Raw genomic sequence first — 27,748 nt, 5'->3', positions numbered from 1 at the left:
GCGGAGAGACTCTTTCTGCTGAGGAGACTACGGTTTTTTGGAGTGCAGGGAGAGCTACTGAAGACCTTTTCTGACTCTGTGGTGGCCTCAGCCATATTCTATGGTGTGGTATGCTGGTGCAGCAGCATCTCTACTGCAGAAAGGAAGAGACTGGACAAGCTGATCAGGAAGGCCAGCTCAGTCCTAGTGATTCCTCTGGACACTGTATAGGAGGTGGGAGAAAGGAGGATGGTAGCAAAACTATCATCATTGCTGGAGGACGACTCTCACCCCCTGTATGAAACGGTTTCAGCTCTGAGCAGCTTCTTCAGTGACAGACTGTTACATCCTAAGTGTCTGAAGGAGCTGCTGTAACAGAGAAATTTCCCCATTGTAGGATGAATAATGGTATATCTTATCTTATCTTAACTTGTCTTATCTTATCTTATCTTATCTTATCTTATCTTATCTTATCTTATCTTATCTTATCTTATAACAGAATTCAGAGTCTTATAACTATTGCTTTACAGAATTATTTATATATAATAAACTGGCCAGTTTATTAAAAATATAACACAATTACTTTATGCATGTTCCAGTGCAAAGTGTTTACAATAGGTTTACAATAAAGTTACCAGGAAAGGAAATCCAGTAAATCTGTATTATTTATAGCTTTTTCCTTAATGACTAATTTTCATTTAATGAAAGTAAAATCCTTGTACTTGCATTTTAAATACTGTAGACTAAATTGTACATTTAGGATATCAGGTTTATAAAGTGAGAGTTAGTTGGTAAATAAACAAACGTGAGCAAGACATCAAACTGTCTCACAGTCCCATGCTAAACCCCTGACTGATGTGTTTCTTTAGCGCTGTAAGTGTCTCATAAATTCAAGCCTTTGGCATTTGACCCAGCTGTGGTTGTTAACTGTGTAACCGTGAAGCTGTAAATTAACCCAACACAAAAAAGCAACGATCATGTGTTATGCTGCTGAACTATATTACCATGTCACATGTCCCACTGTTCACTCACCCAGTTCATGTTACTCTCCAATAACACTCCTATTTAAGTTCTGGTTTCTGTGACTTTCTTTTTTAAGCATTTGTTGTTGTTGTTCATTTGTTAGATGTCATAGTCTCACTTATAGTCCAGATGGTTTCTCCCTAGTGTCCTCTGTTATGTACTAGTCCTACCTTTTACTCCAAAAAGGTAACCTGTTTGGTTACCTTTTTCAACGTATCTGAAAACGCCTGCACTTGTATGCACATCTCCTGGTAGTAACAAAGCCAAATAAAGCCAAAAAAAACATCCTAGAAAGAGAAAGGTTTAAAACAGGAATAAACAGACAAGTGAGAAATTCAGAGAGAAATGCAATCAGATCTGATTTGTTGTGGGAGCAAAAGGAGGAACATTAAAAGAAGGAAGATGGTGGAAGAAGGCAGAAAAAACACTAAACCACTAAAAACGAATAAAAATCATTCTTAGCATTAAAGTGTTGAGCTCAAAGACTAGAAAGCAACAACAGTGAAAACTAATGTCTCTCTAAAGATTTCTGAGCCAGATTCTGCTTTGAGGTAAATTGCTGTGTCATGAATTACCTTTGCTTCATTTTTTCATCTGGTTACTCATTTGCTGGATCAATTGAATCGGAAGTGTTCGGAAGAGTGCTGAGCGTGATGCAGAAATACAGCCGAAAAACTGACCCACTGCACGGCAACATTCACAGCAGGGGGGTAATTAAAACCCTCCTGGTCCTGACCAGTCAGTCACTAAAGATGAACACATGCAGAATACACTCCAAGTACAGTATATATCTGAGGTGGTGAGGGTTATTGCTCTTTAGCAATCAGGGGACTTAATTATGCATCCTTCAATATCAGGACAGTACCAATTTCTATCCATTAGAATAATATTTATGGTTCTTTATATTTGTATTTTCTGCACCAATGAGTCCTTTTCATCTTTGATTTGTTTCTTGTAAGGGCCAATAGCTCTAACCACATCATCCATCACTATCCAAATGGGAAGTTGTAAAATGAACTAGCAAGCACATTGCTAATTAAATCTCTGTATAATGATACAGTGCTGAATAAGTACAGGCTGAGACCCACTGTTGGAGAGGTTTGGCTTGAGAAGAATTCCTTCTAATGGCCCAGGCAACGGTTAAACGAAAAATGATGATGAATTATACAATTTCTGACTACAGTGTAGTTGTTTAGAAAATTCTGAGACTGAGATACGCTTAATGGTCTGTGTAGGAACCCTACAACACTGGGATTTCTACTTTAGTAAGCTAGAATGTAAATATAAAATATAAAATAATTGATATATATGCAATCTTATATATTACACTGTACATTCCTAAAACCTGGGTAAATGTTGTTAATTCCATATTAGTGGTGTTGACAACAGTGATTTCTACATTTCTACATTTTTACATTTAAGAAATATCTGCTCTAACTACAAGGCTGATTGTGTTTTGTATAAAACTTAGAATTGGGTATGCTTATGTTGTATTATGTGTGTGTGTGTGTGTGTGTGTGTGTGTGTGTGTGTGTGTGTGTGTGTGTGTGTGTGTGTATGTTGCCTATTGTATAACATTGTACTGTAGAGTTTAGAATGTGCAGTATGCATGTTTAACTGGAGTGTTAGTAAAAAGCACTCACCCCACGCCACTCCACATTGCCATCATCTCCAGGTTCATACTTAACGCTGTAATGAGATGAGCTTCTCCTCCGGAACTCATCATTCAGAGGCTCCACAGTGACTCCCTGGTGCAGACACACAAGCATAAAAAAAACAAACTTCCTGTTGATTTAACGTAATAAGGAGTAAAACCTAAAGAATAGCAAAATTGTGTTTTTTCAAATTAAGAATTGCAAATCAGATGAGTCATCTGATGCAGGTTAGGCCTGGCAGGAAATACTGGCAGTACTACTATTAAATAAATGAATAAGAGATGAGTACAGAAAAGACTTTATGATTACAGAAGCAGTGCTTATTTATAATTCTGCAGTATCCCGGTGAAATCATTTACTGAAACATGGATCTGACTGTATTTAGGAAGAACAATTCTTTAGGAAATCCATGTAGGAGCAGGTAAAGCAGTGGAATGTGAGGGCAGGATGAATGAGAGAATGAATGAAGTCAAATAGTTGAATTGAATGGCAACGTATGAATAGTTGAAGGTTGAATAGCTTTGAGTAAAGAACTGAGGTTTGAGGTGTGTCTGTGTAATGTACCCATCATTAGGAACAGATCTGTGTGATTAAAAAAAGTAACCGAGTAGATGATAGGATGTTCTTTCTACATTTGTCAGAGGATTCAGGGGATTGGTGTTTGTTTTTATAACCTGAGATGGTGTGACACTGACCTGTTTGTATGTTCTCATGGCGTAATCCTCCATAAAATCTGCTGCTTGCTTTTTGCCAAGATGTCGATATAGAGCTCCGAGACTCCGCATGGCGCTGTTTATTATAGGGCTATGAAAAATCACATAACACATTCAAATCTGATGCCCAAAGCTGTGTGTCTCAGACTCTATCTATCTGTTTAATATGGTTACTGAACAATCCATAGTAGTTACTAGTACATACTGTACATACCTGAACTTACTGAATAATTAAAGTTTCCACAAAAATAGAAAGAAATGATATGTAAGCTAAACCTGCACAAACACATGGCTTCTCGACCACAGAGGTATTGGGATAAGAGCGTTAATGCTGAAAGAATCTGCTTGTGTGAACATGGCAGTGTAATTAGGCCTTGTTTTGCTCACCTGGTCACATGGCAGGCTTTATATTCATCATAATGAGTGTCATTACCCCCCGGGCTCTAAGGGTGAGAGAGTGGAGAAATAAAAACTCTCTCAGATGTGAATCTTGGCTAATTGGGAGATCTTCAGAATGTGGCGATGGATAATAGTGAAAAATGTGACTCTGGGTTCTCTAGACTATGACACATTTGATTAGTGACTTACTCTGTCTTCTTCAGCATGCATCCAGAGTGGTTTGTTTTCAGCTAGAAGGAGAGAAACAGGGATATAGGTTCAAAGTTACAAAATAAATGTAGTAAGCCCATTCTGGCGAATTTCCCTGACTATACACCTACAGCTAAACACAACTCTACATTCAGATACAAATAACCTAACCTAACAACTGATGTGAAGCGCCACTGGTTAATTATTGAATTTTGTATATCTGTATCTTGAGATGTCTGACATGAGGAAAAGTTTATAAAATTTATTTTCAAATAAATGGCAAAAAAAAAAAAAAAAAACAGATCAGAAATTTTTCAAATTCATTGACATGCTGATTTATTGAAACCAGGATCACAGAAATCAACAGAATTAATTCAAATCATATCAATAAATCAAAACATTTTTTGTTGATCAGACAGAATAATCACCAGACAGATCAGACAGTAGAAAGGTTGAAGCAAATGTAACAATTTTAATAAGTAAATTAAAGCACATATAAAGTAAATAATAAATAATCAGTAAAGGTAAAATACACATGCGAACATTCATATGTACATACAGAAACATGTCATAACAGTTATAAGAGTCTGATGATGTAAACGGCCAAAATTTTTTTCGTTTGCCCCAAATTCAGTCAAGACATATTTGAGGTTTTAATGTTAAGAAACCTATATTTTCATCAAATTAAATAATCTCAAATCTATATAAAAACGTCTGTAGATATTTCTATACAGCCGTCTATATAAATGCACAAAAGCCCAGTACAGAGCTAAAAACATCCTCGGATGATAATATTGTTCCAAGTTTTTGTTTTGATTTGTTTAAAGGTTTTTACCTTTTATATGGAGTTAAAACTGTATAACTTCACAGGCATTTTCTGTCTTAGACAGTCCAACAGTAAACACTGACAAATGAAGCCTTTTTTAGACTAGTAACAAAATAATGCAACGTTTAGTAACTCTCGGTCTTCAGGACATGAAGTGGTCACTCGATTATCAGCTTGAGCTTCTCTCAGCAACGTCTTGAGCTATTTGTTAAACATGTAAATAACATTGCAGAGAAAAAGAAATAATGTGAGAGGCCATGGAGTAACAAAAGTAACCAAGAGAGACATATAATCAGTAATCAGTATTGTAGTGATGTGAGTGGAGGGTTAAATTTACATTACTGTAAATGTAAGAGAAAAAAATATGAATTAGTATGACACAATAAACCTAAGAACAAGAATTGCATTTTCTACACAGATTTGTAGAAAACAGACCAGAAATTATTAGATTAGGCCAAAAAACTCCTGATCTCATCTTTGGGAAGCTGTACAGTGACTTGTATAACTGTTTGGTCTTATTAGCCATATTTATTAGGTTAAAACTATAATTCTGTTGTATGTCATGCCAGTTAGTCTAGGTATTCGCAGCGTTTACTCACCATCTACTGTCCCAAATTCCTTCTTGTGTGCTTGTGTAAGAATCTCTTTGTACAGGATCTCAGCCTCCTTGTATTTACCCTGTTTTAGATAGCAGGAGGCCTAGAAGAAATGCAAAAACAATACTGTCAGTTGTCAATGGCATTATGAACATGTGTCTGAAAGAGAGAGAGCTGGAGAGAGAGAGAGAGAGAGAGAGAGAGAGAGAGAGAGAGAGAGAGAGAGAGAGAGAGACAGACAGACAGACAGACAGACAGACAGACAGACAGACAGACAGAGAGAATTACGATCCAGTCAGTTAAACAGAACATAAGTTCACCCCCATAAATGACCACATTCTACCCTTTGTACATGTATACATTTTAACCTGCTTTTAATAAGTACTGAGATCTCTGTTAAGTTTTTGACACTAATATTGTGTGAGGATCCCAGGACTTGTTCTCAAATATTCCACAAATCCTAAAAACCAATTTCATGGAAAAATAATTGTATGATTTAGGGTTCACTGTGTGGTTTATAGGTTCAAAGTTGGGGTGGGGATTTGTTTGATCAGGCAAGTCATGCTTTCTTTGAGTAGTAGAAGGGGAGTGATTTGTAAAGAAATGAGGATGAAGGATGAATGAGAAAAATCCTAGCAAATATCCAAAAATCCTTTTGGGTTCTGAGCATGTTGGTGCTTGGACCCCTAATCTAACATTGGAGTGCTGCGCTGTGGGACATAAAAAAACAACCCAAAGAACCAAATTGTCTGGACACCATTTACCATCAAGTGTAGTGCTGGTACTCACCAGATTGTTTTTTGTTTTGGCAACATTGGGGTCATCAAGACCCAGATTCTTCTCATATATGTCGAGGGCTCTGCAGTAGTAATACTCCACCTCCTCATACTTGCATTGGTTCTGACAAACCAGTGCCAGGTTATTCAGCTGCTTGGCCACATCTGGGTGCTCTGAGCCCAGGACCTGGACACCAACACAGACACACAATTGAACAAAAATAATCAGCAAAAATATCAGGATCCAATATGTAAAGCTGTTAGAGATAACTCAGAGTCATGCTGTTAATGTAGCCAAACGTGGATCTACGAAGTACGGACACGGTAAACCAACAGTGTAACCAACAGTTAGCATTTTCCTGTCTGATTAGCCTCTGAGTTACAATAAACAAAAAACATTATGCAAATTTTTATTGTGTTTAGAATGATTAAACTGCAGGTTGTAAATTAAGAGATGTAAATAAATGCAAAGCACTGTACATAGGTATGTATGATGGGACATGCTATAAAAAAGTAATCAAAGATGAAGTGATGTATATACATGGCAACTTTACAAAATGAACAATACTTTAATCCTTAATCCCTAAGGATTATGGAACAACACACACACACACACACACACACACACACACACACACACACACTCACAAAGTTTTATTAGTTTACAGTAATTGTTCTGATCACCATATTTTCTAATATAATTTGGCGCAATTAATCTCAACGTATAGAATTAAAAAGACATCAGGAGCTGAATAATTAAGCCTTTTTTTGATACCTTCTCCCTCAGCTCCAGAGCTCTTTTACACAGCGGCTCGGCCTCCTTGAACTTCCCCATCTTCCCGTTCAGCACTGCAAGATTATTCAGCGTGGCAGCCACCTGCAGATGAAACGACACACAATATCGTTAAAATAGTATGGAGAAGGGTGAGAGTCACTGTCAAACTGACTGGGACTACTGAGGCCTGACCACAGTATGGAGTTGAAATTGAAACAATTCAAGTTTTTTTTTGTACTATCTCGTTTTGTGTGTGTGTGTGTGTGTGTGTGTGTGTGTGTGTGTGTGTGTATGTGTTGGAGCTTACTGAGGGATGCTCCTCACCCAGAGTCCTCTCTCTGATTGTCACGGCATCATATAGGAGACGAGATGCTTCTTTAAAATTACTCTGGTGCCTTTAATAGAAAGAGGACATAAACAACTTAATTAGAATATTTGTGCATATTAATATACCTCTTCAAACAAGCCGCAGATGCATAGAAAGGACATGTTTCAATGTTTGTACTGTACTAATACATGTAATCAGTTTAAACAAATGAATTATTTTTTTCACAAATCTGATATAAAATGAGTCAGGACTCATGTGAGACGTTTTCCCTTCCGATGGAATAATCGTACACAGAATTTTAGTGGTTGAAGACAACACCTTTGAATTTGTGAAGTTTATGAACAACCACTTGTTGCATCTCAGGGAGTTCAAATAGGTTTGATATCACCATTTACTTTGAAGATAGAAACATTTGTGTGGAAAAAACAAAACTATTTGTTTTTCTTACTTTTCTATGTATACTGTATATTGCCACTAGTAGGCTAGATAGAAACAGAAATACTTAAAAAATGCTACAAATTTATATGAGCCATTAACCATCTCTGAAAAGGGACACCCCAAAACAGGTGGAAATTGAGAGTTGTGCTAAAAATAATAAAGAGAAACAGAAGTGTTTTCAAAAATCCCTGCCTGTTAACATAAAGAGGAAAAACTAAAAAAGTGAAATGAAACTACAAGATGATGTTAGTTTCTACTCATCACTTCACATTTGTCTTACTATCTTTATGAAGCCCATCTGCCTTAATTATTAATGCACCTAATTCATTTTCTGCCTACACCTCAGTCTAACTCATAATCCACAGGAATCTAAAGGATTTTAATTATAATTTTTGCCAGGGACCGACAAGATAAAAACTGTAAGATATCCCTGTCATTGTGGTGACATTTGGTGCCCCATAAAATGACAGATTCTAATCAGAGGCCTGGGTTAATAAAACATTCACTGTAAAACTAGTGAAAAAACAACAATCTAATATTTCAGGATACATGCTCATGACTTGATCATTATGATCGGGCTTTTTCTTCTTTGGCTCCCAAATTGTGGAATTCCCTGCCCTTTAAATCCCACCTTAAAACATACTTTTTTAGGGTAGTTTTTATGTGATTTCTTTGTGAAGCTACTTTTAAAGGCGCTATACAAAATTAAGTTTTTTATAATAATAATAACAACAATAATAATAATAATAATAATTATTATTATTGTTATTATTATTATTATTATTATTATTATTATTATTATTATTATTATTATTATTATTATTATTATTATTATTATTATTATTATTTTCATAGCAAATATATGAGGACTGGCCTGTATACATAAGCGAGGATGTTGAGCATGGCTGCTACGTCAGGGTGATCATGGCCCACTGTCCTCTCCAGGTCATCCAGAGCCTGTTTACATAATGGCACTGCCACTTCGTAGCGGCCTTGGTTGGTGTACTGCATCACCAGGTTATAGAAGGTTCTGAAGCGGTCAGGCACCTCACATCCCTGCTTGGCTGCTGCCATTGCCACACTCCTCACTTGCTGTGATGCTGAACACACCAAGAAAATTCATAATTCCATAAAGACACACTTTCTTCTTCAATAACGAAGCTGAGCAACACTTCAAAGATGTCATTTATAGAAATAGATGAGAGAAATGTCCTACTTTGTGGTTGATTCGCCTCTTCATCTTTGGGGAACAGCTCGTCCAGAGGATCTTTTGATGTCTCCTCATTTTCCCCGTCCTGCTGCAAAATTTCCATTTATAACAACCTCAGCATAACTCTGAATACAATCGCCAATATTTCCCTCTAGCATTCTAAAAAAAAAAACTTAATTTAAATACTTCTTTTTGCAACTAACAGTAAAAAAGCTGTTAAAACTTTATATTTATTATTAAATATACTTAATATTTATTTTTAAACTGGGTATCAAATAACATTGTATATAATTTCAGCATGAATACTGTGTTTACATCAAATTCTTATAGTAAAAATGTATTGACACGTTTACCTTGAAGGTAATGTTTTGTAGGAAGGTTTGCTATGTAAGGGATGATGGGAAAATGGCATGCAAGTAATATGCATGCAAGAATTTGCTGTTCAATGAAGCACAAATGAACACTGATTACTATCCTCTATGCTGGTGGCTCATTTGACATTGTAAACACTGGTCTGTTGCCTTGTGGCCACTTCGCATATGTTTACATCTACTATAAAGTGAAGAGGCCTTTATTTGTCACATATACAGTACATTACAGCCCAGTGGATTTTTTTCTTTGCATGCCATTGCTTGTTAGGAAGCTTGGATCAGTTATGATATAGAAACATGAAAAAGAAAGGCTTAGTGGTTTAACAGTGGAAGATTGATGGTGCTGGGGTTTGAGGCCCTCAGCTTCTGATCGGTGACCTCAAAATATTAACCAGTGAGCCACCATTCTGCACTCGGTCAGAAAAAACACCAAGAAAACACCTACAGTACAAAAAAGTTCACTGTGAGAGGAAGTGAAAACCAAAGCGGGATTGAAAAATTAAGGAGAGGAAATCTAGCAGACTTTTAGGAAATTTAGCAGGAGCATAATGATGTCATCTATTAGAAGAAGTTATGCGAAGGTAAACTGAACACTTGATGCTAACACAACAACAACAACAACAACAACAAAAACAGCCAAAAAGAATTTTAGCTGGACAAGCGGAAAATAGTTGCACGGCAATGACAAAAGCGAAAATGTGGCAAGCTCGAAGACTTGCTGTGTAATGATTTATTCCACACAATCTAAAGCATACAGAGCCACTCCGATGCTTAACGCAGGGCAAGGTGTTCTATTCATCAGCTTATGTTCACAACGCTTGTTTGCAGAATGCCTCTGACTTAGTGTGGCAGATTTCAGATGTTCATTTGTGTGATGAGGATTTTGCACGTAAGGATTTTGTGTGGAGAAACTAAGTGCTTCATTCGTTTAAACAGTGAATGTGGGATGTAGACTAGCGTACGACGTAACAAAAAATAAAAACCTGAAAACCTGCGATTTAATCAAAAATCTTACAAAACACAGACGTCTTAATATCCAAATATTTACTGACCTTAAACCATGTTATTGGCGAATAAGACCTGCCTGATTAATGTTGGCACTACATTAAAAACCTCTTAGGCATGCAAAGAAAAAAATCCACTGGGCTGTAATGTACTGTATATGTGACAAATAAAGGCCTCTTCACTTTATAGTAGATGTAAACATATGTGAAGTGGCCACAAGGCAACAGACCAGTGTTTACAATGTCAGATGAGCCACCAGCATAGAGTGCATAGATAGTGTGTATGTTCTACCTCTGGCAAGGCTTCCTGGTCATACTGCTTGAGCTCTTTCATGAACTCCAGGTGCTTCTTCTCCTCCTCTACCTGGGCTAAAGTCTGCTCAGACGTTTGCAGTTTCTGCTGCACATTGGCCAGTTCCTCCCACAGCCACTTGTTCTCCTGGACAAGTCGTCGCACCTGAGCTCGCAGTTTCTGTTTCTCTGCTTCCACTGCATTCAGGTGTGCAGCCAGTGCTGTCATGACCTGCAGGGGTAACACATGTAACACAGGCAAGCCTGCTAATGTATCCCTCAATTCAAACATGGCATTTAAAACAGGGAACTTCTGCTTATTGGATGAGTTTTGATTAGATTATTATAATCTAACAAGCTTTTCAGTCTATTACATCTGACTTCCTTACACGCTTCCTATTTTTAGATCCTTGTCTAAGCCTAACCTTTACCCTTCTGATCCAAACCTGCTCTAACTGCGTCATTTCTTTCCTCACCTGTGCCTCCTCCAGGCCCAGTTCAATCATCTCCACAGACTTGTGCAGCAGTGAAGATTTCTCATGCACCAGGCCAGCCTCCTCGTCCATGTTCAAGTACCTGATGGTCTCTATCAAGCTGTGCAGCATGAGACTATGGTCGCTCTTCAGCGCCTCAAGGCCTTGGACTACCATCTTGGTCTTGGAGATAATCTGCTCCTGTGTTAGTCTCTCCAGCTTCTCCTCACAGCAGAACACCATGGTGGACATGCTCTCACTGGGAGAGTTTAAAGGAGATTCAGTGACGTGTTCACAAATTGTGTGCAAACTATCTTGTGATTTATTCATGCAGTCTTTCATTTGTAGTATTTCTAAAGCGTATTTAATTAAATGATCTCAGAAATAATAAGAAACACAAACTTAATAAAACAAGATTGAACCTAGTCTGAGTCTGTGTGAGTTTTTTTTTCTGTTCTCGAGACAAGAAACTTGTCTGTTTAACACTTTGAACTAAGAACTTACAGGGAAGTTAGCGGTTACAAAGTCCAAGTTAAAATTGAATAAATAATGTTTAGCCAATAGATATACTTTACTTTTTGCATTTCAGACATCAAAAATTAAAGTGTAGTCTGTTTTAACTAAAAGTTTTCATTTGAAACTTGTCCATGCACTCATTTAGAAAATCGTATATGGTTGAGGTTTGGAGAAAACATTAAAATGAGAGACTTTAACTGAGGGTTAACTTTCAGAACAGTTTCCGTTCAAATTACTAGGTATTAAATTACTAGAACACACAAAAGATATATATTAATATATATATTGCAATTTTAATTTGTTTCTCACTGCAATGTTATTCGAGCACATCTTAGATTCTGCAGCATTTGCACACATGTAATGTGTCACTATTCCTCCTTTGTTGTGATCAGACGCAAGACAAAACACACACACACATACACACACACACACACACACATACACACACACACACACACACACACACACACACACACACACACACACACACACACACACACACACACACACACACACACTATTTAAATTTTAATAAAATCATGCCTTATGTGTGGCTGTCATTAAAATGGCTCGCATTGCAGACAGTATTTAGGCAATGTAAAGCACATATTTCTAAATCATTGCATGATTCGTGAACAGATTATAAAACCTCTTGTTGTGCTAATGCCTGAAAACATCAGATAGGTACATCTATGTAAAGCCTCCAGATGCCCCATCTTTCTTATACTCCTGGCATCTGTTATCAAAGCATTACTTCTGCTTTCTACATGGTTTAAACATAAAATATCTGGGAAGATTAAAGCAACTGCAGTTCAACATTAACCCAGAAGTGTCATAAACCTGAACTAAATATTAAACAATCAAAGAGTAATCTGGCCATATTCTCCCAATTAAGAGCAAATGAACACAACAGTGATGGAAGCTTGGCATTTTTAACACTCACTTACACGAGGCAGTTAATTTTGGGTTGCAATGATAACAAGCAAATAAAGACAAGTGTGTGTGTGTGTTTGTGTGAGTGTGTGTGTGTTTGTGTGTGTGTGTGTGTGTGTGTGTGTGTGAGAGAGAGAGAGAGAGAGAGAGAGAGAGAGAGAGAGAGAGAGAGAGAGAGAGAGAGAGAGAGAGAGAGAGAGAGAGAGAGTCACATGCAATAATTTTGAAACGTGAAAAGAAAGATCCTGTGGGAAAATCTTTAAGCCAGGTCATGTTTTCAAATATTTGCCAAAATTCTGCTCGCATTATGGTAACTTTAATAAAACAACTAGCCTAGACAGTGTGCAGGGATTGAGGTGTGGCTTTGGAAAAACATTAAAATGAGAGACTGTAGTTGAGGATTTCAGAACAGCTTCCATTCAAATGACTAGATATTAAATTACTAGAACACACAAAAGATATATATTAAAATTGCAATTTTAATTTATACACACACACACACACACACACACACACACACACACACACACACACACACACACACGCCCCACACACACACACACACACACACACACACACACACACACACACACACACACACACACACACACACACACATTTATACTACTTATAATATAATACTACTTATAATACTTATAATTATATATATTATTTATATTTATACATATACATACATATATGTATGGGTATATATATGTCTAGTAGTACACTGTGTGTACTGACTATGTATGAGCACATTGCATCCTTTCCACATTTTCACATTTGCACATTTCAATGGTACTGAGCATTTTGCACATTTTTTAACCTGTTTGTAAATTGTTCTATTTATGTTTCTTACTATTGTATGTAAATTGTTCTGCAATTTCTGGAGCTCGCTCCCAAGAATTTCACTCACCATGGCACATGTGCCGTGGTGATGTGACAATAAAGGTGACTTGACTTGACTTGACTTGACTTGACACACACACACACACACACACACACACACACACACACACACACACACACACACACACACACACACACACACACACACACACACACACACACACACACACCTGAGGCTTGGCAACTGTATGAGAAATAAAACAACATTGGAAGAGAAACAACATTGGAAAGCTGTGAGTGAATTTTAAAATGAATATTCTGAATATTAACCAAGCCAAACAAAATAAACAAAGACTAACGTATGAAATTAATAAATGACCCGAGTGAGTCACAGTGGCACTTTTCAACTCTCAAAACTTTCCAGTATTCCATAAACAGGCCAGTCACATGGATGTTGTAGTAATAATAATAATAATAATAATAATAATAATAATAATAATAATAATAATAATAATAATAATAATAATAATAATAATAATAATGGGGATGTGGTAGCCTAGTGGTTAAGGTGTTGGGCTACCAATCGGAAGGTTGTGAGTTCGATTCCTAAGTCCACCAAGCTGCCACTGCTGGGCCCCTGAGCAAGGCCCTTAACCCTCAATTCCTAAGTTGTATAAAAATGATTAAAAAAAAAAGTAAAACAGAAAATGTAAATGTAATAATGTAAGGCTTGTAGTAATCACAAATGCAGTATGCAGAAATGTATTGATTAATACAGATCCTCTATGAGGTTGTGTTGAACAGATACATAGATCAGTGTCCAGTCTTATCTGGAAAGGTGTGGCTTCAGATTTACATTCCAACCAAGCAGAAGCAACACCTGAGTAAGATTCTATGCAGTGATGGAATGGCACTCGGTCCACTAGGATAAACTCCAGGTTCCCCGTGACCCTGAACAGAGAATGGAGGGATGGGTGGACAGCAGCTATAACCATTCTTACATCATAATGCTGCATGTTCAGCTTCTGTTTTACTTTTGATGGATTTTTCATTTCATCTTTCAGTTTTCCACCATTTCATCTTTCAGGAATCCACCATGCTCAAAACATAAGCCCGGAATCCATGATTCCAGATCACAAACTACTGAAGCCTGGCAGAAGATGCTCCTTTCAATTGAGTCTTAATTAGACCTGATGATGGATACCCTTACTGGTTTTACTTCTTAAGTCATGCTGTGGTACATATCACAATAAAAATAGTACTGTGATATGTGTCTCTATCTCTATGTGAGAGCAAATTATGACCAAAGAGATATAAAGATGGGCCACTATGCAGCTGGCTGTTTTGAAATTCAAAATTCAAACAAATTCAGCCTCTCCCTTCAGAATAGCAGCCAAAGCCATGCCTCCTAACCTAGAAGACTTAAAAGCTAGAGCAAGGCAGAACCTTTCTGTATTCACTGCCAAATTCTGTAACTTCTGTAACTGCTATAAATCCCAACTTCTATTATATGCATTTTCTTTTATTCGTTTTCCACTACATCACAACACACTCTTGCACTGTAGTATTTATCACTGCATTATAATAGAGCTGGGAATTTGGGGATTGTGACAAATGTAGTAGCAAAACATCAAGAGCACTGAATACTTTGTCAAAATGATAATAATAATGCAAACGTGCAGTAAGTATAACAAAAAATGTGGACAAACTTAAGGCCCAAGCACTAGTTTATGGCATTTTGGAGACACATTATCCAAAGTGACTTACAATTTATACAACTGAATGTGAAGGGCTTTGCTCAGGGGCCCAGCAGTGGCAGCTTGGTAGACCTGGGATTCAAACTCACAACCTTCCAATCAGTAGTCTAATGCCTTAAGTTACCACATCAAAGCCAAGAACTTCCAGTGAGCCACTGTAATGTCTTTGAAAGACCATCTTGATGCTCTCTAGATTGGATTCCAAACCATACTGGATTAAAAATAATATATGTAGGGATCTGTAGTTTATTGTCAGGCTAACCTGGATCGTTACTACAAACCATCCCACCCACTGAGCTAAGGCAGTAATGATCCAGAATAAATATACAGTAAAAAATACAGACTTTCTGTCCATCAGAAATGTAAAAGAAAACAAAATGAGCACGAAAAAAGATTTTTTATTGTTTTCGTCTTTGTTGAAATTGTAATTCTTACTGGTAACTAAGCTAATTTTTGTATTCCTTCGGCTGCTCACTGTTTGGGGTCCGCATATTAAATGTGCCACAGGTTTTTCCCCCGGATGCCCTATCTGACACAACCCTCCCATTTTTATTCTCCAAAAACATGACATCCTGAAAGTTTTTATTACATTTTATACCACAACAATTTGCTAAATGTTTAACAGAAATTATATTTTTATTGTTGGGTGGTAGTTGGAGCTTGTTATCACTTACATTACAGCAGGTATAAACAGTCCCTCTATCCTAAAGGCTTTCTCATGTTGGATAATTTAAAGGAAGATCTTTACCTCTGACTATTGTAAACTATAAACTAGAGCTAGAGACTATAATAAATACAAAATACTAAATAATCAGCCCCTTACAGAATCCTCATATCAACAATTACAAATGGTTTTCTCTGGTTATGTGGCACATAAACCAACAAGTCCCTGTGTAAGCTATTACTGTAGAAAATTAATCAACAACTTCAGAATTGGGAAATCACCTGTGCTGTAAAGTATGTGTTTTAAAAGCAGTTGCAATTATATCATATGCTGTAGAACACACAGGAATACAGGCCCGACCACTGTCTTTACCTCAGAGGAGTCATAATCACGCCTCATATTCGCTTTCCCTTAATAACACCAGGTCATAGTCCACTGTGTTATTACACTCCAGAGAGCAAAATCCTGCTTTGTCATCACAGAAACACAGACTCGTCAAGCTCCATGAAAGAGCACTTAGAAAATCACCCATGCAATACACAGCAAACATTTCTCCCTGAGACACATACAGTACAAAGAAATATTGGTGTAAAATCTAAAAGACTTAGTGTCTTAATTTGATCCTAATTTAAAGAAATGTATTAAGAACTACACAATATGACTACAATAAGCAAATATATGACGCATTATGTTGCAATATACCTTGCAAAGTATTAAAGACCAATCAGTGAACTCTTGATGTGACATGGTTAAAAATAAGTCTGTTGACTGAAATAATTTCATCGTAATTGGATCATGTGCATGCTCTGATTAATTCAAAGCGCCATTCGAATTCTGACAACGTTTAAATAAAACCCTGAATCTAAATTGAATCAAGGGCTCATTCACATTTTATATATATTTTTAATATACTTATCTCAAAACTCATATTTATAAGAATGACTAACAAACGCGGGCAAACTCCTGACAGAAATATTTAATGTATTTGTTAAATTGTTGCCCCATACTTTATTCTTCACTCAGAATAGTGTCATGATCAGTAACCATGTTCACCTTCTATGTATAAACACACAAGAGATTAGTCACAATTTGTTTACATGTTGTACCGTTGTACATATCGATTCTGCTCTGGTACATTTGAACATGAAGAAAACATGTTTTCCATCTGGTTTTCTACCAGAAAATAGTTGATAAACCCAAATCAAAATCAATCAAAAATGAAGCTATTTTCAGCTGGTGTTAGAAATATTTTGAGTAGATTTAGATGTAAAGTTAGAGGTATAGAGGTCTGTGATTAACCCGTGTATATGTGTTTAAGACCATGACCCGTGTATATGTGTTTAAGACTGTGAGCACAAAGTTAACATACCAGATACACTTCACAGATCAGCAGCTCAGCTCCAGCTCCAGTAACTGTGTGTGTGTGTGTGTGTGTGTGTGTGTTAGCAGCAGTCCTCCAGTGTAACGACATCCAGAATATCCTCCAGCACAGACAGAGTAGAATCACCAGCACAGACAGCAGACTGAGCTCTGAGGCTCTGTTGTGAGGATCAGGAGGTGGGAGTTGTGTTTAAAGGAAACGCCCAGCTGTTCATTTCCCCCATAAACTTTCAGCACAGTAAAAGATCTAATCTCATGACCACATTTAAGTCATGTCAACAACCAGAGAGCTATCTTGGTTCTGAGATACATTACATTTCTGCTAGTTCACAATTTCCTGTACAATCAAAGGGGTTAAATGCATAAAACTACACAATCCTCCAAATCCCTTTACTGTACTTTAACATAATTTTTATACTTTAATCGCAGCGTATCAGCATATCAACATATCACCAGTATAGCTAATATCTTTATCAGTATATTTTGTGCTTTTATATGTGTTCTACATAAGTAAAAATGGTGCCATACACCACTGAAGACCATACGTCATTTTTAGTAAAGGCTTTTTTTATTTATTTTACCTCCGATTTCTTTTAACCTTTGATATTAGCTGTGCAGGGGGTCACGGTGGCTTAGTGGTTAGCAAGTTCGCCTCACACCTCCAGGGTTGGGGGTTCGATTCCCGCCTCCGCCTTGTGTGTGTGGAGTTTGCATGTTCTCCCTGTGCCTCGGGGGTTCCCTCCGGGTACTCCGGTTTCCTCCCCCGGTCCAAGGACATGCATGGTAGGTTGTTTGGCATCTCTGGAAAATTGTCCGTAGTGTGTGAGTGAATGAGTGTGTGTGCCCTGTGATGGGTTGGCACTCCGTCCAGGGTGTATCCTGCCTTGATGCCCGATGACGCCTGAGATCGCACAGGCTCCCCGTGACCCGAGAAGTTTGGATAAGCGGTAGAAAAGGAATGAATGAATTAGCTGTGCAAATAAGAACATTTCATGTTTAACGTACTGTATGTATGTGTGTTATAATAGTATTTTTTACTTCTTCATTTATACAAATAGGTATAAACTGTTCTACACACCCATGTTAAAATGTTTTTTTGTAAAAAAAAAAAAAAACAAACAAAAAAAACAACTTTTGTTATGTAGTACAAAATGAACCCAAGATAAAACATAGCTTTAATGTATAAATGTATAAAAATTTATATATTAAAAAAGTGAAAACCAATCAGAAATATATTTACTGGAAAATATAACCTTAAATTACTTCCAGAAGGCTACTTGTATATGTGTACACACATGTCTAAACGAATACTTTGTTGAAGCACAAGTTGATTTTATTCAATAATAGCACCTATTCACTTGGCAATGTTTCCCCAATCTTTAATGCAAAAACATTCTTGATCTATCAAAGCCTTGTGCACAGCCTACTTTAGATCACCCTGCAGATTTTTAGTTAGATTCAGGGGATCTGGCTAGGTTAATAAAATCTCTCTATATATTTATGGAAAACAAACAACCAAAAACTATTCATGATTCCACCCACTTTGATAACAGCCAAAGATCTAGCTGAATAAAATTCTATTCAATTCAATTCATTTGTTTAGCGCTTTTAACAATTCACATTGTCTAAAAAGCAGCTTCACAGAGGTATAGAAACAGAAAATAAGTAAATAAATAAATAGAAACAAATAAATAAATACATGAATTTAAAGTATAAGATTAATTTCAAAATATTGCCGGAGGTGACGGTGGCAATGAAAACTCCATGAGCTGATATAAGGAAGAAACCTTGAGAGGAACCAGACTCAGAAGGGAACCCATCCTCATTTGGGGGACACTGTGCAGTAAATAATGTAAATTTAAACAACCTCATGGAAAAAGCAGCCCAAAAGCATGATACTACCACCATCATGTTTCTACATGGATATGCTTATTTTTGGCCTCTTTAGGAATTTATGGAATTATTACACATTTTGCATCTGGGCTTATCAGATCATAACACATTTTGTCACATGGTTTGGGGTGGTTATTTTAGCTTAAATGGTTATAGAATGTCCCTATATTTTGACACTAAATTGACACTTGACACTAAGGTGACAAGCACTGAAGTAGAAATGCTTTAGACTTTTAAATTCTTTCACATTAGTATGGTAGCACAACCATTATGCATGTTATTTATTTACATGTATTAAAATTTATATTGACCTTATATATAAAACTTGGGGATATTTTAATTTCTCCAAGAAGTATTCACGTAATAAGCATGTTCGTACACTACTGCCATCTGGTGGATTACAGAGACATCACAAGATAATCTACATAGTTATCAACCTGCTGTTGATTTCCAAGTAAATAAAATTTCAATAGCTTAAAAAAGAAAAAATTGTTTTACCCTTTGACTGAAGTACAGTGGAGAAACATTATATATATATATATATATATATATATATATATATATATATATATATTGATATTCTTTAGGTGTTTTTGAATCAGCTCCTCCAAGTAAAAATAGTAAAAATAAATCAGCAGACATATTAATAAATCTGCGTTCCACTAGTTCTTTAGATGTAAGCTTTCTTTCCACTAACCAGTTCATGTCATGTCTTTTTCACTGGTTTTACTTTGAAGTGGTCTCAAAATAAGAAACACAGCTAAAGCTTCTCTGTGGTTTTAACCACTGTGAATCCTTTGAAATAAAATGAATACACCTTCATATTTTTTAATAAAACTCTGAATTGACTTAAAAAAATATACATATGGGTGACTGACTAATTAAAGGGAAAAATCAGAAGCTCTGTTATGCTGCGAGGACATTTTGTACGGTATAGTGTATATCCAGTTGTCCCCTAGACGAATGGACTTCTTTCCTGATGAAAGTCGCCTCTTCCACAGGACGGCGTAGGCCCTGTTTGCAAAGCATGTGGACCCACTGAATGGTTTGTTGAGGAACAAAATGATAGAAAACATACACTGTGAGTTTGGAGTTATGTTTTGGACACCGTTCTCAAGCCCCAGCATCAAAACACAAGCTGAGGGATTATCATTTGGAAATGATAATCATCTCCATAGTACCGTTCCAGGGACTTCTGTGACATCATGGCACATTGCAGCTGTTTGTGTGATGGATTGAGCCCTGTGATTTTGTATATGAAATCATTTCTATTTAGTTTTACTACGGTATCACCAGTTGGACTAAGACTTTACAAGTAAATTCTAACTGCGTTTGTATTAAATGCACACCGGTTTTAGCATTAGCGTTTATTTCATCAATTTACACAATGTTATGTATTTATCAAATACAGAAAAAAGCAAAACAAAAGTATTTGTCTGTGCACTCATAAAACAGAACACACTGGTTCATTTTTTCCTGTATTCAGTTACATGTGAAATGCTTCAAAACCTTAATTGAACACAAAATATCCTATAAAAGAGGTCAACTCCTTCAAAAGGGTAATACAAAACAACAGGTTAATAACAATAACAGTTAAAAATAATGCAGGCAAGGTTAAAATTGTTTCTGTATTCACAACAGTTTTTAAGACAACTGAACAGAGTAAAAACAATACGAAACAAAAATACGTACGTTCACATACGGAACGGGAACATAAAGAGCAAAGCTTGCCTCAGTGGTATACCGCAAAGGAATACTGTCATATAACTTAAATTGACATTTGTGCAAAATATGTCTGCAGATCTTTATCTCGACAAACAGACTGGCCGCATATTAGTGTTTTTACTGAACGCTCTTGGCTGTTAAATGAGGGCAAGCTTACGTCATTGTAGTGTTTCAACACAGAACTTTAGAAAAATCCAAATATCTGACGAACAAAATTCAGCCTCGTAACTGCACGCGAACGAAGCCGAGTCGTCCGATGAAATGCACTGTAGAGCTATGACAAAGTATGGACAGTTTTTGTACAATTGACAATGAGACTACACACAACCCCTCTAAGTGTAACAGTGTACCAGTCTCAACTCGGTATATATAGAAAGAAATATAATATAGAGAATAACACTGCAATGCTTACACAAATGCCCTCAGCCTCAAATCATCCACAAATTATGCTGAAGACTTTGTCCTGGTTCCTCTCACCTCCAAACACACGTGCAGCAACACACACACACACACACACACACACACACACACACACACACACACACACACACACACACACACACAGAACCCTTTTAAAAGTTGTTAACCATTTCACCGATCTCCAAACTATTCACTTTCGGCCTGTCTTCAATTTCAATCACACGCACGCACACACACACACACATACACACATATATATATACAGTATATATACACACACTGTATATACACACAAATGTGTAAAGGGATTATTGAGAGAATGGATATAAAAAACACAATTCTACTGTAAAAACATGGAGCACCTTGCTCTCAACTCATTATCTTTAAGCACGAGCCCTTTAATGGCAGTCAACAGCTGACGCAACTGACCCTGTGTGTACAATATCACTCGAGCAAGCACACTAAATAAAGCCCTAGTGCACATTTTCATCCGAGGATAATATTATGTCTGATTATTTTATTATCTCATAAGTCGGAGATGGCATCGATGACGTGCATAAAGAGCACAATTTTCCGGATGCGATGTGTTTGTAGCGTTGTGACAGTTTTTGGTCTGAGATCCGTATTGAAACCTTCCTCAAACTGAGGTATCTATATCATGCAGTCACAAGCCAAATTTGAAATCTCCCTTTAAAGAACTGACTTTCCCTTTTTTGTTAAAAGCTTAGACAGGGTGAGAGCAGCATCTAGGTCATAGTTTTTCCTTTTTTTGCTTTCAGATCACTGTGCTTTTGAGTATAAGTACTGTGTAATGCTTCGCACTGCATTAAATGAACACCCCAGTGTTTTTAATCTAATCTGTATCCACTGTATTGTAGTGTATGTGCTGTTGCTACACCCAGAATGTGAACATCTTTCCCTGTCCTGAGCAAATAAAATAAAAGCGTTTATTTTAAAAAAGCGATCATTAATTTTCTATCTATGTGCCACAATTTCGATAAACAAATAGCCGAAAATGATTCGTCTGGTTTTTGTGGTGTGACATTTCTTTAGTTCCGTATTTACAACAATATTTCCTACTTGCATTATTTCCCGTTTATTGTTTGCCACAGTAAAATGAACATCATATATTGTTCTCTTTATACACGACCTGCCGTTAAACGTGTATAAAAATGAGAAGAGAAATAAAGCTGGGAAGAAAGTTGTGTGTAATTAGCCTTAGAAGCTCTATAGAGCTAATAGTGTTCCTCATCTGTATAAAAAGCCTGGTTAAGCTGTATGGGCCTAATGCTTTTGGGAAATTAGGAGCAACCTGTATGAATATTTACTGTGTTGTTGCTGATAAGTTAAAACGTAAATGGTCTAGTTTTGAATTTGCCTAATTAGAAGCCACATCTTTTAGGTTTGTATCCGTGGAATTCAACAAATCACCTTTAGCTTCACATTCAAGGTGATTTACAAATATATAAGTTTAAGCAATTTTCTCTGTACAAGGATGTTCATTTGTGTCGTACTCACACACCTGCTGCACACTGCAGGAGATAAAACACTGGAGTATTTCTTTAACGGGTACGAGTCCCTTCTCCTAACTTCAACCTACAATCTTGAAAAGAAGAGCCGTTAAAAAGAAGAGCTCTTTAAATTTCACAGCAAGATCTAAATCACTCTGAAGAGCAAACCTCTTCCCACCCCCCCACCCCCCATCTACCCCAACAGCCCCCCCAAGTACAATCCCCCTCACTTCCGCACCACCACCACGCACACCACCTTGTACACAGAACAAATACGACCACAGGATTTCATTGAAATAATAAAAATGCTAACCAAACAAAGTGCAAAACCAAGCTGCCATTACATGGTGGCTACAAAATTCTAACCACAATATGTATACAAAAATGGCAGCATGTATTTTTTTTATAGATTTTTTTTTTTTTTTTTACAAACCTTCTTCCTTTGCTGGTGCAACAGCCAAGAACGGAACAGAACATTAATAACAACAACATCCATGTAGTTTGGGACACAGGCTTCAGAGCGTTTCCACAGGAAAATCCACATTTTGGGTTTTTTTTTATGTCTCAGTCTCCCTTTTTCCTTAAACAGTCTCTCTTTTGCTTTATGAGGCGTGCACCAGAGAACGTTCCAGAGTGTTACAGGCTCGTCACAGGGACTTGGTGTAGCCAAAGATTCCAACAGGGAAGTGCTTGACATGGGTGGGCCACTGCGCGGCCAGCTGGAAAAACTTCACATCGTGCCACTCCACACCATCAATAGAGACTGGTCAAGAAATAAAAGAGAGAAATGTGGCAACCAATATAGTGACCAAGTAAACTACAGCTTATGAGGAAAAATGAACCTGAATAAACTCTGTGGGTTTCACGTCCACAGGAATCACGGCACAGGTTCACTCTCGGTTTTGTTACTGTGCTGTGCTTCCTGGGCCACATGACAGCTTTCACATGACCAATTACTCATATAGTCTGTTTCTGACTAAACTGAGAGTGTGAAAGACCCCTCGGTCTTGCAAACTTTCCCATGCTGGGAACTGAAATTTATTTAAATAACTCATATCGATGCTAAACAGAATCGAATTGGATCAGAACGAAACGACGTGCATCAAATCATTAGTACTGTGTTATGTCTGATTTCTTCAAATTGATGTCAAAAAGAGGGACACTGGAGTCACATCCCTAAAATACTCAAATCTAGATGTAATAATAAAGTAGAATCAGCAGACAGCACACATCTATGGCTCTAGCCTTGAATCCATCACATGATGAAACTGAAAAAAAAAGTGAAAACAGGAAATGACATCTCACGTATCAACTTGTAAGGATCTACTGGGACAATTCGCTTCCAGTCCACCAGAGGGCGTGCTGGTGCGTGTCATGTGATCATGTCATGTGTTACGTCTCCTGTTCTTAATTAGCCCTAATGTGTGGCCTTATTTATACTTGTCTGTTCATGTCTGTCTTTGTTGTGTTATTTCATACTGTGGTGTTGTCTGCTTTGTTGAGTTTTGATTTTTTTTTCAAAGTTTCAAGTATTTATTTATTATTTTGTTTTGATTTGTACTGTTAATTTTTTAAGGTAATTAAAACAAGCAAGGTTAAATCTGCACCCAAACCGTGACACAACTCCTTCAAACGTTTAATTAACGTCGGTAATATTATAGAAAATAAATCACAAAAGCTTTAGATGTGCTGCCAAAAGCTTTATAAAAGCACGAATTGCGCCACTACGATTTCAGCATTTACAACTAGTGGCCTTGCTACACCACTCAGTTCACACAATGCGAGTGCCAACTTGTATGATTTTATGCTTTAGTGTAAGAAAAGCATAATAATGAGTAAGTGAAAAGAAAACATTTCTGAACCTTGGGGGGGGGGGGAATAAAGCCAACAGTAAAGAGACTGAGTCAGAATCCCAATCAGTCACTTAGCAGTAGTTCAATAAAGTCAATTGTTAAAATGTGGTGAAAAATTGTGAGACATTTTAATTTGATTAGTTGGGAGCAGTGAGTAAGAAGTGATTTTATGACATACGGAGAAATTAAGGCACACTTCTCTGTCCTATATTATGTTTCCATAATCAACCTCTTTGTCTTTATTCCTTGCTCTAATAAGAACATAGAGCATAAATAAAATGAAAAAGCCCTCAAACAATGAAAAATCTCCCCCTTTTTTGCTAATGCGTTTAGGGCCTGCAGCAAGTCCGTGAGTTTACATGAATGTGCGTGAAAAGCATTTCACTGCATGTCGTACTCTGTATGTCTGCGTATGTGACAAATAAAATTTGATTTGATTTGTATGTGTGTCACTGAAAAAGCCTCAACAGAGGATCTGCTACAGAAACTGAGCTGGATGATGGAAGAAGGGTGAAGGTCACTGGCTGGATGAAGGTCACTGAGGATTAGAAATTTAGAGACACTGAACTACGCCCATCTTTTTTTAAGAATACATGTAGTGTCTATGCTTTTATGTTTCTATTAAGTATCGTTCTGCTTTACTCAAAAATTTTGTTTCCATATACAGCCTGAAGTTTGGTTAATCCAAAGGTTTGTCTAAAATTGTTGTTTTTCTGATGAACTGATCGTCCATACTTGGTGGAGTACTTTCTAACAAAATTTTATTTATATATTTTTCTTTATAAGCCTGAATAATGTGTGTGTGTGTGTGTGTGCATGAGTAATGTGGTTTGTGGGTGGTTTGTTGTTCTTATTCATACTATCCAACTAATTCATACAAGAACCACTAAGTTATACTTCTACTTCAATCACAGTGATTATGACAGCTGGGTGTTCGCATGAACAGTGTTTGCTGTAACCAGTGTGGTAGTAGAGGGGTAAAAACCGGATGTTCCTCGTTGACCATTATGTGAAAACTACACCAATGTGTGACTACATACAGTTATGTCAATACAGAAATGTTAACCTGTGATAGTTCCTATATAACATTATAGATGGTATCATGTTTTATTTATTCATTTATATATTGACTTATTTATTGATTCATTCATTCATTCATTTGGGTGATGTCATCAAACTGACTAAAGAATACTCATATTAATATTACATTAATATATTTAACCAAGTACTTGAAGGTTTTGAAATAAAGTAAAAATAAAGTTCTTCACCCCTGTACCATTGTAATTATGTGTTATTTCTATAAAGACTAAAAACATTACGGTATAAAAAAATAAATACATTTTCACAATAAGCATCCCAGCAGTCACACAGTCTATTAACGTGCAGCATCTAGATTAATGCACTGAAGTAAAGAAAAAACTAAGCTAATTTTACTAAGCTCATAAAAGCTAATATCACTTTTACTAATTAACTGATAAAGCAAAAATAATGACCAGCATTTGCCTGCTTAATAAAAAACCTTATTATGTGAAAAGCAAAGAAAATTCTGATAAAACAATGACATTGCTACAGATGTTAGAAAACTATTAAATTGGCTTGTATGCTTATTATTATAATGCCCTGAATCTTTCATAATGTTCCCCCCTAGTGTGAACTAATCAAATCTGGTTTTGAATTATTCATGTCATTATTGTGTGTGTGTGTGTGTGTGTGTGTGAGTGTGTGTGTGTGTGTGTGTGTGTGTGTGTGTGTGTGTGTGTGTGTGTGAGTGAAAGAGCCATTCTTTACCTCTCAGCATGGTGTGTTGGTGTTTGGCTGTGCAGATCAGCCTACTAATCCCATCGATCACCTGGCTCTTGGAGTCCATGTCCTTTTCCTTCGGCTTCTTGCTGAGGAAAATCACTACAAACAGAGATGGACACAAAAAAGATCACCATGGCCTGTTGTGCCAGCTCCAGTAAATCTCAAGGAGAAAAAAATCACAAACACAATAACGCACCATCTGCCCTCTTTTGGACACTGAATGGAAAAAAAAAAACATGAACATGTGATATAAAGCTGTGTGCACTCTTAAGAGTCAAAAAAAAAAAAAAAAATACAAAATTAAATGATGTGCTGGATCAAATGCTATATATGCTAGATATGCTAGATTGTAAAATTTGCCAAATTTGCAGTGCTTATCATAACTAGTACCATTTATCTGTAATATATTGGAAATGCATTAGACTCCTGTTGGATGTTTTTTAATGCTTGCCCTCTCTTCACCTTATACCCCTTATAAAGATGTGCTGGATGTAAAAGCCCAAAGGTTAAGATGGTGGACCACTGATCGATAGGTTGCCAGTTTGAATCCTAAGTCCACCAATCTGACACCGATGAGATAAAATGTCAGTCTCTCCGAATAAGGGAGTCTGCCACATGCGATACATCCAGGGAAAAAAAAACAATCTGTGTATCTGTAAGTGTTGGAGGCTTCGGTGCACATTTTCTATTAGTCTTTTTTTAGTTCAAAAACATCTGCTTGTGTTAAAAGGTGGTGGTCTAGATGATATAAAAAAGACACTTCTACTTAAGAAAACCTGGCAACCTGGTTGCCGTGGGCTACAGTACAGTACATGTAGGTAATTTGCATAATCTGAATGGTGCATATAGAAAATCTCTGAATATGTGGCTTTTCATGTAAATATTGATGTAACTTTTAAGTTTCTCTGTTTTATGGCTAACAGTTCGTGCTCTTAACCGGTCTGTTGACCGGATCTCCAAGAAACTGTTCCAATCACCATAGTAACCAATGTAAAAATCCCGGTGGGTAACACAGGTTCACCTTGCTGTTACATCCACATCTAATTCATGGCGTTATTGTAACCATGACAACCCTGGCTTCAGAACATCATTATCACGTTTCTACACACAGCTTGGATTTCCACATGCTTTATGAGTGCACTGTAATCCATTTAGCTCTTTATACCCCCACACACTAAAGTGTGCCTTATGTTTAATTCACTCTTAATTAAGAACTGGTGGAGGCACTGAAGGATGGTTTGGGGTGTGTGTGTGTGTGTGTGTGTGTGTGTGTGTGTGTGTGTGTGTGTGTGTGTGTGTGTGTTTGTGTGTGTGCTTGTGTGTGTGTGTTTGTGTGTGTGTGTGTGCTTGTGTGTGTGTGTGTGTGTGTGTGTGTTTGTGTGTGTGCTTGTGTGTGTG

General features: G+C 36.9%; 2 protein-coding genes across 6 annotated transcripts in view; both read right to left on the bottom strand.

Annotated features, from left to right (window-relative positions):
- The window catches only part of klc4 (kinesin light chain 4), a 30,669-nt gene extending 4,235 nt beyond the window's left edge, over window positions 1-26,434 (bottom strand). Inside the window, exons 1-13 of one of the 4 annotated variants that reach the window (XM_047804460.1) lie at window positions 26,336-26,434; window positions 11,050-11,305; window positions 10,575-10,805; window positions 8,914-8,995; window positions 8,572-8,797; window positions 7,239-7,326; window positions 6,932-7,033; window positions 6,170-6,343; window positions 5,384-5,483; window positions 3,959-3,999; window positions 3,758-3,813; window positions 3,353-3,461; window positions 2,646-2,750 (exon numbers count right to left, since the gene is read on the bottom strand). In XM_047804460.1, coding sequence (XP_047660416.1) covers window positions 2,646-2,750; window positions 3,353-3,461; window positions 3,758-3,813; window positions 3,959-3,999; window positions 5,384-5,483; window positions 6,170-6,343; window positions 6,932-7,033; window positions 7,239-7,326; window positions 8,572-8,797; window positions 8,914-8,995; window positions 10,575-10,805; window positions 11,050-11,298 — 1,563 coding nt within the window. In that variant the 5' untranslated portion in view covers window positions 11,299-11,305; window positions 26,336-26,434. Of the gene's footprint in view, window positions 1-2,645; window positions 2,751-3,352; window positions 3,462-3,757; window positions 3,814-3,958; window positions 4,000-4,277; window positions 4,986-5,383; window positions 5,484-6,169; window positions 6,344-6,931; window positions 7,034-7,238; window positions 7,327-8,571; window positions 8,798-8,913; window positions 8,996-10,574; window positions 10,806-11,049; window positions 11,306-17,134; window positions 17,307-26,335 lie in introns of those variants that run through there. The other 3 variants (XM_047804462.1, XM_047804456.1, XM_047804465.1) reach the window with 3 other exon arrangements.
- si:ch211-126j24.1 (phosphofurin acidic cluster sorting protein 2) overlaps window positions 20,391-27,748 on the bottom strand; it is a 72,512-nt gene continuing 65,154 nt past the window's right edge. For both annotated transcript variants that reach the window (XM_047804443.1, XM_027169990.2), the window contains 2 exons: window positions 26,336-26,449; window positions 20,391-23,457 (listed from right to left, as the gene is read on the bottom strand). In XM_047804443.1, the coding sequence (XP_047660399.1) occupies window positions 23,342-23,457; window positions 26,336-26,449 (230 nt within the window). In that variant the 3' untranslated portion in view covers window positions 20,391-23,341. The remainder of the gene's footprint in view (window positions 23,458-26,335; window positions 26,450-27,748) is intronic.

Source organism: Tachysurus fulvidraco, chromosome 2 (genome assembly GCF_022655615.1).
Source record: "Tachysurus fulvidraco isolate hzauxx_2018 chromosome 2, HZAU_PFXX_2.0, whole genome shotgun sequence".
Taxonomy (NCBI): Eukaryota; Metazoa; Chordata; class Actinopteri; order Siluriformes; family Bagridae; genus Tachysurus; species Tachysurus fulvidraco.
Note: the sequence above shows the minus strand (reverse complement) of the source record. Positions and strands in the feature narration are given on the sequence as shown.